Source organism: Equus asinus, chromosome 21 (assembly GCF_041296235.1).
Source record: "Equus asinus isolate D_3611 breed Donkey chromosome 21, EquAss-T2T_v2, whole genome shotgun sequence".
NCBI classification, from domain to species: domain Eukaryota; kingdom Metazoa; phylum Chordata; class Mammalia; order Perissodactyla; family Equidae; genus Equus; species Equus asinus.
The window spans coordinates 35,532,679-35,544,997 of record NC_091810.1 but is presented as its reverse complement, the minus strand read 5'-3'; the positions used below and the strand labels follow the sequence as shown (position 1 = coordinate 35,544,997).

Here is a 12,319-nt window from a genome sequence, read left to right as displayed (position 1 = left end):
TTGCTGACCACTGACTATATTCTGTTTTATTTAGATGAAAGTTCTTTTAATAGAAAGCACCACAATGATGGACCAAATTTATTTTACCTAAAAAGAAAGAAGAGAAAAATATCCTTAAATAATGCATTGCTCACACTTTTGGGAATGTCAAAGAAGAAACAAATCCATAACTCAAATCCTAAAGTCTCTTAAACTAAGAAGCCATCAAAACACAGACTGAGTTGCATAAATCAGAGGTATCACTTGTTTTCATGACTCAGAAGATTTGGGGGCAAGAAGAAAGTCCACACTGAAAACACAGATATAAGGGCGTTATTGTCCATTTTGCATAGGCTATTGAAAATATTTTTGGTAGACACTGGCAAAGATCAAAGACTGACAAATAAAGCTGGAAAGTATACAAAAATTTAGAATATGGTGACAGTTATACCAGTGAGTCAGATTTGAGACTCTTTTGGAAACATGAGGAGAATGTTTCTGTGAAAACCAAGACAGTTCCCCCTAGAACAGTATTATGTAGGTGGACTGATTTGATTTGTGTCTTAAAAGAAGGCTCTAAGTACATAAGTCTCCTTGCCTTCTGATTAACTAGAAACAAGAGGTGATGTCATCGAAATATCCACAAACAGCATTGTTGACATTCTGGTTGAATTTTTATAGAAGCCAATGATATTAAATGTCAGTCTCCATGGGGCTTTAAAATGTAATAATCAGGGGATGTATTTATTTTCTATCTCCCAGAATAATTCTCCTGTAGACATTTCTGATTTACTGAAAGCAGACTGAGGAATAATAACAGGTTGATTTCAAATCTTTTCTCTGATGAGTAGTTCCCAATGACACACATGAGAATGAAGGTAATCCAAAAGTTGGATGGAGGACATGTCACACCTATTAAACAAGCAACTCCACCAAAATTCCACCACCATTGAAGAGGTTGCCTGTGTTCTTTCCCTGCCCCGTATCTATCCCCCCTTCTTCTGGTACCACTACTCAGATCTTCCTTTGGAAATCACCCCCTCCATACCAGGTCCATGTAGTCCAGGTAGGGATTGACTTAACCCCACTCCGAGCTCATGCGGTGGGGCCAAGTTGCATTCTTATCACTGTTGCCTTTGTGATTGGATCAGGCATATGATCCAAGGCAAACCAATGAATGTCAGGCATGGAACTGTTTGCTGGAACCATCAAGCAAGAGGTGGCCTCTTGATACTGAAGTTATTAAGCTGACAGGTTCTCATGCTGTAGGGGCTGGTGACCATCTTGACACAGCTTGGCAAGACCTGCCTGGGAATTAAGCCCACATAGAGGGAAGCAAACATGAAAGATAGAGAAAGGCTAATATCCCTGATTGAACCTCTGATTTCCTCTCCCAAGAACAGTTCTGTCTCTGTGCATCCTATTGGCTTTCTTGGTGTAAGACAGGAATCTGAAGAAGACAATCAGGTGCCACTTGGCTTTCTCTTTTGGGCAGAAACTAATGATCAGACTGACTTTAGCAATGATGACCTGGGCCCAGAAGTTTTTCTTTGATGCCAGAATTTCAACTGGGGATTTTATGGGGTCAGATTTCCTGAGGTGTGGCTTCTAGAGACAGACATTTATAGTAGTTAGAAACAGGAAAAGCATCAAGACCTACAGTCAACTACCCCTACTTTGTTGTTGCTTTCTCCCAAGAAATCTACCTAATAAATGGAGGACAAATAAAGGCATACATGCTTGTTGGGGACCATCCAGTCAGCCTGGCAGAACTATTTCACTGCACATTACCCTCAAGGTCCTCTGCTTCTGTGACCACATTTATTTTTCAGGTTATATCCAGATTTGCTATTCTTATTTGTTGAAAGATCAAGATATTAAAGTATTAGGTATTTTTAAAAGAAATATTGGCCTTTTGTCATAATCTGCTTTCATATCAGTGAGGACTACCCATAAATGGATAAAATGAGTAAGTGCATGAAACCAGCTGATTTAAAAAAAAGTACATATTTAAAAAGATGGCCAATTTCTCCTAGATATTGCAACTATAGGTCAGCCACTGGCCTAATCCATTCTCATTAAGAAAATGGAGGGGCCAGCCAGGTGGCACAGTGGTTAAGCTCGCATGCTCCACTTCGGCGGCCCGGGGTTCACGGGTTCAGATTCCCAAGCACAGACCTAGCACCACTCATCAAGCCATGCTGTGGTAACATCTTACACAAAATAGGGGAAGACTGGCACAGACATTAGCTCAGCGACAATCTTCCTCAAGCAAAAAGAGGAACCACGCCTCCTCCTTCTTTATCCACTGCTTCTTACAGAAGGGTTGGGCTACTGTTATGACAATAAAGCCATCAAAATTTTTTTAACTGTCATCTTGAAGAATTTTAGGCTTTTGAGTTTAATGAAAGAGAAAACCCCAGAGAGGCCCATACAGGCTGTAGAAAGCATTCAATTAACACAAACTTTTTCCTAAACATTCTATTAGACTTAGTAACACAAAGGGGAAAATACAGAGTTTACTAATTTCTTCTTTACTGGGGCCGAGTCAAAACAAGCAATGTCTGAAGTGTGGTGATATCAGAAAAGGCCAGTATGAGAGAGGAAGATCTCATATGCTGCATATACATATACAGCAATAATGCCAGTATTTAAGTATAGGAAAAACAGAAGAAGCAAGATGTTCTTCAAAGTCACAGCATCATAGACTGGAATTACTCACGTCTTACACAGTTGTTACATTTTGACTTGCTGTAAGTTCAAACCCTCATACTGAAAAATATTCTTGAATGGTTGTAGGTCACTGCACCAACCCAAGGAACATACATTATAGCTTCTGTGAATGAGGCTCCCTGGAATTGTGCAATACCCAACCTGCATGGCCTTACCCAGAGGCCTTGTCCTTGAAGACCTCTTCATAAAATACAGCATACCTAAGCTTGCAGGTAGATAGCCCTGAATGTATATATAAAGATATAATACAATCAGTAATATATACTATTTAACATAGAATGCATTTGCAAGATATAATCTTAGAGTATTTACTATTTTTCCATCTTTCTCTCTTTTAGGGCATATAGTAAAATGTGCATAAGTTAAGTGAACACATGATCTATTTCCACTGTAGCTCTACTTACAAAGGTGGGAGATAAAATGATGCTGTTAGCCTTCCATACAGCATCAACTGATATTAAACTGTTAAGCAAATTCTCATATTTCTCTTTATAAGCAATCAGCTATAAATATGGAGCAGCGGCAAGGCCAAGAAATAAATAAATGAAATGCAAATACTCTTATACATATATCATTTTGGAGAGAAACAAACAATGCTGATTATTCTTGGTTCCCTTCCACAGACATTTCCCTCCAGCCCTTTAAGATATTTGAGTGAAGTTAAACAGTCTTGCAAAGAGGCATGAAGAACAGACTAGTGAAAAGACCACCTCTTCCCCAAGCATTGTGTGGTCACAGTTTGAATTCTGGTGAGCCTTCAGAATTCCTCTTGTGAATAGAAATGTCATAACTCTTTGCAAGCCCATGTCGGGGGAGGAGGGTCTGGTCTTTACCTGTAAAGCTACTGCTCATTTCAGGAACGTCATCCTCCTCCTCATTCTCCGCAGGGACTATGCCAGCATTTTGCATATCATTGTAGGACTTGGTTCGCTTTGGGGTGGACTGCTTGGAGCCAGACTGAAGGCTTTGCAAGGCATCCGTCGTGATCACTTTCCCACTGACTGGCTGGCTAGGAGGTTTGGGTGTCCCATAATAGTTTCCTAGGTGATGGAGAGACACATTTGCATGTTTCAGAAAGAATACTTTGTTTTTTTGAAGTCTTCACATCCAAATCTCTCAGCACATTAAAAACAAAATCTAAACTGGAAAGCCAGAACAAACTGTATTTTACTTCTGGAATGGGCTAGAAAAGATGGCATTCCTACCCAGCTAGACATGGTGATTTCAGAAGCAAGGAGGAAAGCTGCATTGTTTTGGTTCAAAGAACCTACTAGAGCTAAAAACAAAGGCTGCTGTGCTGAATAGCAAAACTTCATCCTCGTTACATTTGAATTTCAATTGGTCACCTTTTTACATATATGCACCAGCATAATGCTGAATCCAATTTAGAGTGAGTCTCATACAAAACAAAAAAATTAATTATTGCTGGCACCCTTACAGGCCCACAAAGTTGAGGTCACCTTCCTTTAATAAGGGGACTCCTCAACAGGGTACCAGGGCAATATTTAAGAAGGAGAACAGTGAACACCACGTGGCGCCTCTTTAAGTGAATGGCAGGCTTGACTCTCAGGGTCATGCGGGGTGGCAACAAACGTTTGCCAAGTTTTAACAGAAAACTCTGTGTTAACAGTGGCATGGTACCCCTTATGAGTAACCCTGTTAGTAATTACTCATGTTCACTTTCAGCCACTTTTTCCCAAAGTTTGGCTCAGGTCTGATGATAGTGTGTTAAGTGACTCTGAGCAGTACTTGGATGGAGTTTTACATTTTAATTTTTTATTTTAATTAGTGCATATATATTTTAAATGCACTAGAAAAACATAACTAGTAAGTTATGGTAGTAATATAAAGTCAACTTCAAAAAATTAAGTGAGGACCAAACTGGTGCATAGTGGTTGAGTTCACATGCTCCATTATGGCAGCCCAGGGTTCACGGGTTTGGATCCTGGGCATGGACCTACACACCACTCCCCAAGCCATGCTGTGGCGGCAACCCACATACAAAATAGAGGAAGATGGCACAGATGTTAGCTCAGTGACAATCTTCCTCAACCAAAAAGAGGAGGATTGGCAATAGATGTTAGCTCAGGGACAATCTTCCTCACACACACACACACACAATTTAGTGAAAACCAATATTTTTTAAATTGACTTTTCTTTTTAATCTTAAAGTTTTGTTAAAAAAGAAATAACAGGCCCAAAATAGAGTCACTTGGGCTAAGCCCCAGGACAGCAAAACCAAGACTTAATATCTAACCTAACTGCAGTTTCATCCTCTCCTAGGATTATGACCTTTAACCAGTCAATCTGAAATTACATGACCAGCACTAGCAAGGTCATGTGCATGACAGACCCCTGCCCTTCCCCTAAAGGAAGGTGCCCTTGCCTGAAACAATACTTTCTTTTTTTATGACTTCCTTGTCCCATCCTCTTTTCGCCTTTAAAGTTCTTCCATTTTGTACAGCTCCTTGGAGCTCCTTTCTGTTTGCTGGATGGGATGCTGCTCAGTTCATGAATCATTGACTGAAGCCAGTTAGATCTTCAAACTTACTCAGTTGAATTCTGTTTTTTAACAGATTAAAAGGCAGCTACATATAAAAGACTAATCAACTGAATAAATCACAGCAATGGTAGTGATGAGTTTCCTTTTGAAAACAAGTTAAAAAGTAAGTTAGTTTAAAGAAAACTTCAAGCAAATAATAGACTTTACATTCAGATATGGAAAAAAATCATGAAGGTGATTCATGAATGACCAAAGTTTGAAAAATACAGCTTATAATCAATAATATTCACTGACTACATGATAAAAAAATCAATATTAGAATGCTATTGATCCATTTCACCATCTCACATCTTTAAGAATAAGCCCAGAAAGATAAATCATACTGAGCCCTTCAATAAATCCTAAGCAACGTGTGCACTTCTATGTCTAACATAGTAGAATTTGTAAATACTAAGTCCTCTACATGCTGTTTTTTCCCAAGGCTCTCATCCCATTGGCTAACCTAAGCTTACAATTACATAAAATACACATTTTATGATACAAGCACAAAAGTAAAAAGGAGACAGTAAGGTGCTGCTCTGCATGAGACACAAAGGTGATGAATTTGTTTCTGTCAGCCTTTATCTTTATAAATAAAATTTTGTATTAATACTATTTCTTTTAAGATACTTTCTTGAGTCACCAAAATTATGAACATACACACCCACTTTCTTTGAGAGTGATGTAACGGTGTGTTTCATCAGGGGAACTCTAAACACACAAATTAAGAGGAGCAGCGGACTGGGACCAGCCCGGTAGTGTAGTGGTTAAGTTCACACGCTCTGCTTCGGCGGCCTGGGGTTTGTCGGTTCAGGTCCCAGGCACAGACCTACACACCACTTGTCAAGCCACGCTGTGGCAGCATCCCACATACAAAATAGAGGAAGATTGGCACAGATGTTAGCTCAGTGACAATATTCCTCAAGCAAAAATAAAAAGAGGAAGACTGGCAATGGGTGTTAGCTCAGGGCTGATCTTCCTCACAAAAAAAAAAAAAAAAGAAGAGCAGCAGACTAAAGGGGACTGTGTTTGAAGGTGAAGGACACTAGACATAAATCCGAGAAGAACATTCTGGTGGCTGGTACTCAACTCAATCATTACAATTCTTTTGCAGAAGGTGATATATCAATCTCTTCAAAAAACTTCGATCAAGTTTCCCACTTAACGGTCTAAGAACTGAGCAGAACCAGCCAGAAGAAGGCATACCATGTGTGTTTAAAGGGGCTAATTTATGTGCAAGGAAGAATTAGTACACATATGAACCAAGATTCATCTTGCCTTTCCACAAAGGTTACCTTAAAGGATGTCCATGCATTCACTGAAGTTGAGACTAGGCTACCTATTGACTTGTTCATTGAGTGAAGGCTATTAGCAAAGTTTAGGAAGGTAAAACAGCTAACAATTTAAAAAATAATCTTCACAGTGAACAAAAAATAGAAACAAAGCTCTACTGAATTTAATTTTAATTCCTTCTGTTCACTATTATTCCGAAACATCATGTACATTTTGAGTTAGAAGTTACACTAAGACCAACGTCTACAAATAATTATCTTCCACTGAAAGATGTGACTAAAGCATGGGATCCTTTACTCAGAATTTTATAATTTTACAATCATATCACTCATTTTCAGGGCCACTGAACCAAAATTCATAAAACCACTGTCATTTAAAAATCAATTAAAACTTAAACATCCTCAGTTTAGGAAAGAAGTAAACGTCTGAAAAATAAAAGCTATACCTAAATTTGACAAATGTGTGTAGATTTTCCTCAGTTTTCAAGTTCACAGTCTTTCTTAAGTTAATAAATGATGAGATTTCTCAATGCAACTACAAACTCCCCTAAAAAAGAATCCACTTATTCATTCTTGTTGCTGTTTCTGGAAATTAGTTTAAGATTGATTGGAGACAGATACAATACATACATCAGGTTGAAGCATATGTAATTGCTGTTGTGGAAGACAAGCTGTTGAATATCAGTAGCTTCATCTGGGTTAATCTAACGTGGAGGCATTAGCAGCACTCAGCACCCCGCAGTGGTAGACAGCCCAGGGTTCAAATTCCAGCTTTACCACTAATTGGTTTGTGACCTTGGGCAAGTCATTTAGCCATTTTTTAAAGTCTTTGTCCTCTTCTGTGAAATCGGGATTCTAGGAGTACCTAGTTTCTACCCAGAGTATCTGTCACGAGGATAAAATGAGATGGTCCATTTAAAGTCTTTAGCCCATGCTAAAGTCTGCCACTACAGCGAGGCTTGATAAATGTTACTTAACGTTGATAGTGTATGTTTCTAATCTTCAAAACCAGGCTCATTACACCTTGTTGGGAGGATTAATGAGACAATGTATCTGAAGTGCTTGCCAAGTGGTAACCGAGTGCTGTTCCTTTAAAGGAACAGCAAGCACACCTGCCAAAGACCAAATAACCTTGGACAAGTTTCTGACACTCAGTCTAATACTTTCTCTGTGAAATGGGAATGGTAGCACCAGCCCTAGCCACCTCACGGGATTATAGCGAAGATCAAATTACACAACTTCCTTAAAGGTACCCTGTAAACTATGAGGTGCTGTAAATATGAGACAGTGTTATTATTCAAATCTCTCCAGCATTTCTTATTTCCCATACTGCCTACAACCTTCACAGAAAAGCTTCTACTTAGTGGTCTTCTAACTGCAGAGGGTTCAACTTTCCTTTGCAGATATGGGTTTTTTTTTCACATATTTAAAAAATTAACTTGAATGAGTGACCAACATTTAAAGACTGAATGTTTCCGATTAAAATCTGGATATACTGGGAAGGGCTGCTTGACAAACCGTAATGTCTGGTTCCTTGGATTCTGTCCCTTACAGGCAATGTCGATGACAAGTATGGGACCAAAGACAATTCACCAGGAAGACACTCACTGAATTAACTCTTTCTGCAGAGAAGTTTTTGCTCCTACCCTTGGTCTGCCCCAGCCCTTGTGAGACAAACACGTTGGCCTCAAACTAGGAGAGTGCTGTGAGGTTGTTGCAATGCAAAAGCATGGGCAGATAAAGCGGCATGGACACAGTGAAGGATGTAAGAAAACCTAAAACTTCAAACAATCCTTAAAAACTCACAGATTGGTCTTTGAGTAAATTGATTTGGGGTGAATCTGGTTTTGGTCCCTGAGCTTTTGGCCGCTGGGCTTATGCTGTGATCCCATGTTGTCTTTACCACGCAACAATGGGCAAGATGGGTCTTGCACTCCCCCGTCTGCCACAGTGACCACGGATCTCCACTGCCTCTGCCCACTCTATTCACTCCCTCACTCCACCTGGCCCCCCAGGCACGTGAGGGCATGACTCCTGCCTTCCGAAAACTCTCCACCTTATCAATAGTTTCCACTCTGGTCATAATCAGGCAAGCCTAGCCATGGCAGAAACACAAACCTTACAGAGAGTATGCAGAAGAAAAACAGATCATTTAACGGTATTAAATAAAAATCATCTGAAGAATTATAAATGATTAAAAAATTAATTTGGGTTATGAATTGGCAGGCTGCACATTTTCTAGGAGTTATGAACCCAACTGTCCCACAGTCCCCACATTACTCAACACATCCTTCTTGTGGGGGCACGGCTCACTCCCAAGTGAGAATGTGTGTGTCTCTGCTCCTATTTTCAGAACTGGCTCTTCGATGAAATTCAACAGGGATGGTGGCTAGGGGGCGGAGGGGCAGGGGAAGACGTAAGAGGAAGCCACTGCTGGTCGTAATTAACAGGCACAATCTTTGGCCATGACCAAGCCAAAGAAAATATTTTCTGACACACATTTAAAAATTAATGGGACTGCAAATCAATTTTTAGAGCTTGATAAAATATTTAAGGAGGACAGTAACCCTGAGTTTTAAGCCAGAATGAATCAAGTCTATGAAGCCTCTCACTTTGTACAAATTTAGTATTCATTCATTCATTCCCTTTCAGAGATACTATTTTAAGCCAGGCACTATGCTAGACACTAGAAATAAAGTGTAACAAGGTGACTAAAACATGATCTTCACAAACGTTCTGCATCGTATACGTTGGTTTTCTTAAACTTTGTGCAAACAATAAAGTTACATTAAATGGAGAATCTGATTCAGTAGGTCATAGCGGGGCCTGAGATTCTGAATTTCTAACAGGTACTCAGGTGATGCTGATGCTCATGCTGATGGTCCAGGGGCCACGCTTTGTGTAGCAAAAATAAACGAGTCAGAGAAAACCATTCCTCTTTTGTAGGTGAGGAACACGGAGGCCCGGAGCAGCAGAAATGCCTTCCTTAGGGTCACTTGTCTAATCCAGGGTAAACAGGACTCAGGCCCTTTGTCCCTCATCCCATGCTTCTTTCATATTTTGTATGGGGGCGGGAGTAGGGGAGACTCATCTATCTTCTTCCTACAAGACAAGCTTTTGAAAATAAGCAGGAAAACAGGAAGGTAATGACCACAAATGGCTAGGAATCCAGAGCATACATTCTCAGTGGGCCCATATCACCCCAAGGGGCAAAAACAGTTGGGATTTTTTTGCGTGTGTGGGAGTGGCTGAAAAAACCTTACTCTTTTTATGTAAAGCACAGATGTATGTATAGTACCTAAGTACACAGACATCCAGCATGTCTGTTTTTGCTTTGGCCTCAAGGTCGCACATGACTGAGCCTTGTCAACTCTGCACTCACGTTTTACAGCAACTCTCTCCTTGCTCTTTCTATTCTAATCCCTTTCTTTCAGCCCCCCATGCAACTGTGGCCCCCTCATCTCACAGCTCTTGCACTACTCTTCCCTCTGTTTAACACTCTTCCCTTTGCTTCTTGTCCCATTATTGCCCACTCATCCTCAAGGATTGTGTCTCTGACCTCACAAAGTAGATAAAAGCTGCCCTTCTATGTTCTCAGGGAACCATGTACCTCTCCTTCCCAACACCGTTTGCTATATTTGTCAGACTGTTTGATTCATCAATAACTATCTTACCTCTAGACTATAAGCTCCATGTCGGCAAGGACCACATCTGTTTTTGTGTACCACTGCATCCCCAGACCTAAATATGGTGCCAGGCACACACTGTCACTCAATAATTCTTTCCGGAATGAGTAAATGAACAAGTAGAGACAATACACATGAACTCCAGTCTGGGATCCTCCTCAATACCTATATTGTGGATCCAGTTTTTAATAGCATGACTCATGGCAGTTTCTTTCCAGTCTACCAATTATATTTGAATATATCAGATCTGCATCACTTCACTTTGCCACTTGCTTGCTCAACACATGATGGTATCATTCATAAAACTCCCATCACTTTCCTTTCCTTTTCTTTTTCCTACCTGCTCCACCCTACACAACTATGATTTATATACACAGGACAATAAGCCATTGTCCTATAATTGCTAGTGCCATTTGGCTTTGAATATAGGACCAAAGAGGGCAGCATACGCTAATAGCTTTGAGCAAGGTAAGGGTTCTCTCTCTTTCCAGCCTCAGTTCCCATGGTATAAAGCAAAGATAAGAAAAGTATCCATCTAATAGGGTTTTAGTGGAGATTAAATTAGATAATGTATCTAAAGTATTCAGCACTGTGCATGGCACAATATTAGCATGTAATGAACCCTAGTAGTCTTAAATGTTGCCTGATGTTGTAGGTAGATAAAAGCTCTAAAAGGTAGAAGAGGGTATCATCAAAATATATATTCAGGGGGCCAGCCCAGTGACACAGTGGTTCAGTTCGCATGTTCCACTTTGGCAGCCCAGGGTTCGCCAGTTCAGATCCCGGGTGCAGACCTACGCACCACTTATCAAGCCATGCTATGGTAGGCGTCCCACATATAAAGTAGAGGAAGATGGGCACGGATGTTAGCTCAGGGCCAGTCTTCCTCAGAAAAAAAAGGAGGATTAGAGGCAGAGGTTAGCTCAGGGCTAATATTCCTCAAAAAAAAGAAAAGAAAATACATATATTCAAAGAACAACATTAACAAAGTTACTTTTATTCTGTACCTATCATAGGTCACTACCCATACATTCACTTACTCTAGTCTTTATTAACAATTCTACAGAAAAAAGGCATCAATATTCCCATTTTCAGATGAAGAAACAGATTCACACAATGCATAAGTGATGATTAGCATTTAAACACAGATTTGTCTGTCTCCAACATCTATGCTCTCAACTCCAGGAAATTTTGGGGATCTCTGAGCAGGGAACTAAGCAAAACTTCCCTGTCCCCAGCCTCCTCATGTTCATACACAGAGGAACAGCCAATTGCAGCACAGATTCCCTTTGGTTACTTTCATTATCAACAGAGAACATTCCATGGTGGTGTTTGCCAAAAGAGCTTATCACAACAGACGGCCTCCAAGGCCTGCCAAAGAGAAGGACTCCAGACGGTCTCGTTTTCCTCAATGACAAACAAGAACTCTCTTCACCCTGCTTTATCTCTGTGTCCCCAAAAAGTATACCCTTGGCAGCTGCTTTTTTGCAGACCTTCTAGGAAGCAAAACAATAACATTATTGAATGCTGACATCCCCCTTCCTAATTAACATGCAGAAATATGCAACCCATAATTCCAATTTGAAATGTCACCCTGGCACTGCACTTCCATGCTGAGGGAAAACCTTCGCAATGCTCCAAGTGTATAATCAGCCTCTTCTACCCAGAGGCATTTGTAAAACAAGCATGTTTGGACCCCATCCCCACTGAATAGTTCATCCCTTGTAAACTCTCTCCTAGAGAAGTCCCAAGGGCTGGCTGAGGCAGCAACCTGTCTTGCTGAGTGAAAATGTCAACAGGAAAAAAAAGGAAGGCAAGACAAAAGGGACATGTGCTGATTTATTTCAAGCACCACATCAAATGCCACAATTAGTTCAATGCCACCATTAGGAAGTTGGGCCAAGAAGGAAAAAGATGTTTATTCTTCTTTGCCTTACCTTGCCTTGATGTTGATTCTGTCTAGAGACAGAATAAGGAGTTTGTTCAAATTCCAAAGCAAAGATCAATTACAAGCTCCACTAATAACTTCTATGCTTTGTGGGGGATGATAGTTCGGTTCCTTAAATAGCCAGGAAAGGACTCTGTTA

The 12,319-nt window shown here is 40.3% G+C and overlaps 1 protein-coding gene across 39 annotated transcripts in view; it reads right to left on the bottom strand.

Moving 5' to 3' along the window:
* MAGI1 (membrane associated guanylate kinase, WW and PDZ domain containing 1) overlaps positions 1-12,319 on the bottom strand; it is a 598,403-nt gene that overhangs the window by 101,864 nt on the left and 484,220 nt on the right. For all 39 annotated transcript variants that reach the window (XM_014859300.3, XM_070493532.1, XM_070493531.1 and 36 more), the window contains one exon: positions 3,546-3,752. In XM_014859300.3, the coding sequence (XP_014714786.2) occupies positions 3,546-3,752 (207 nt within the window). The remainder of the gene's footprint in view (positions 1-3,545; positions 3,753-12,319) is intronic.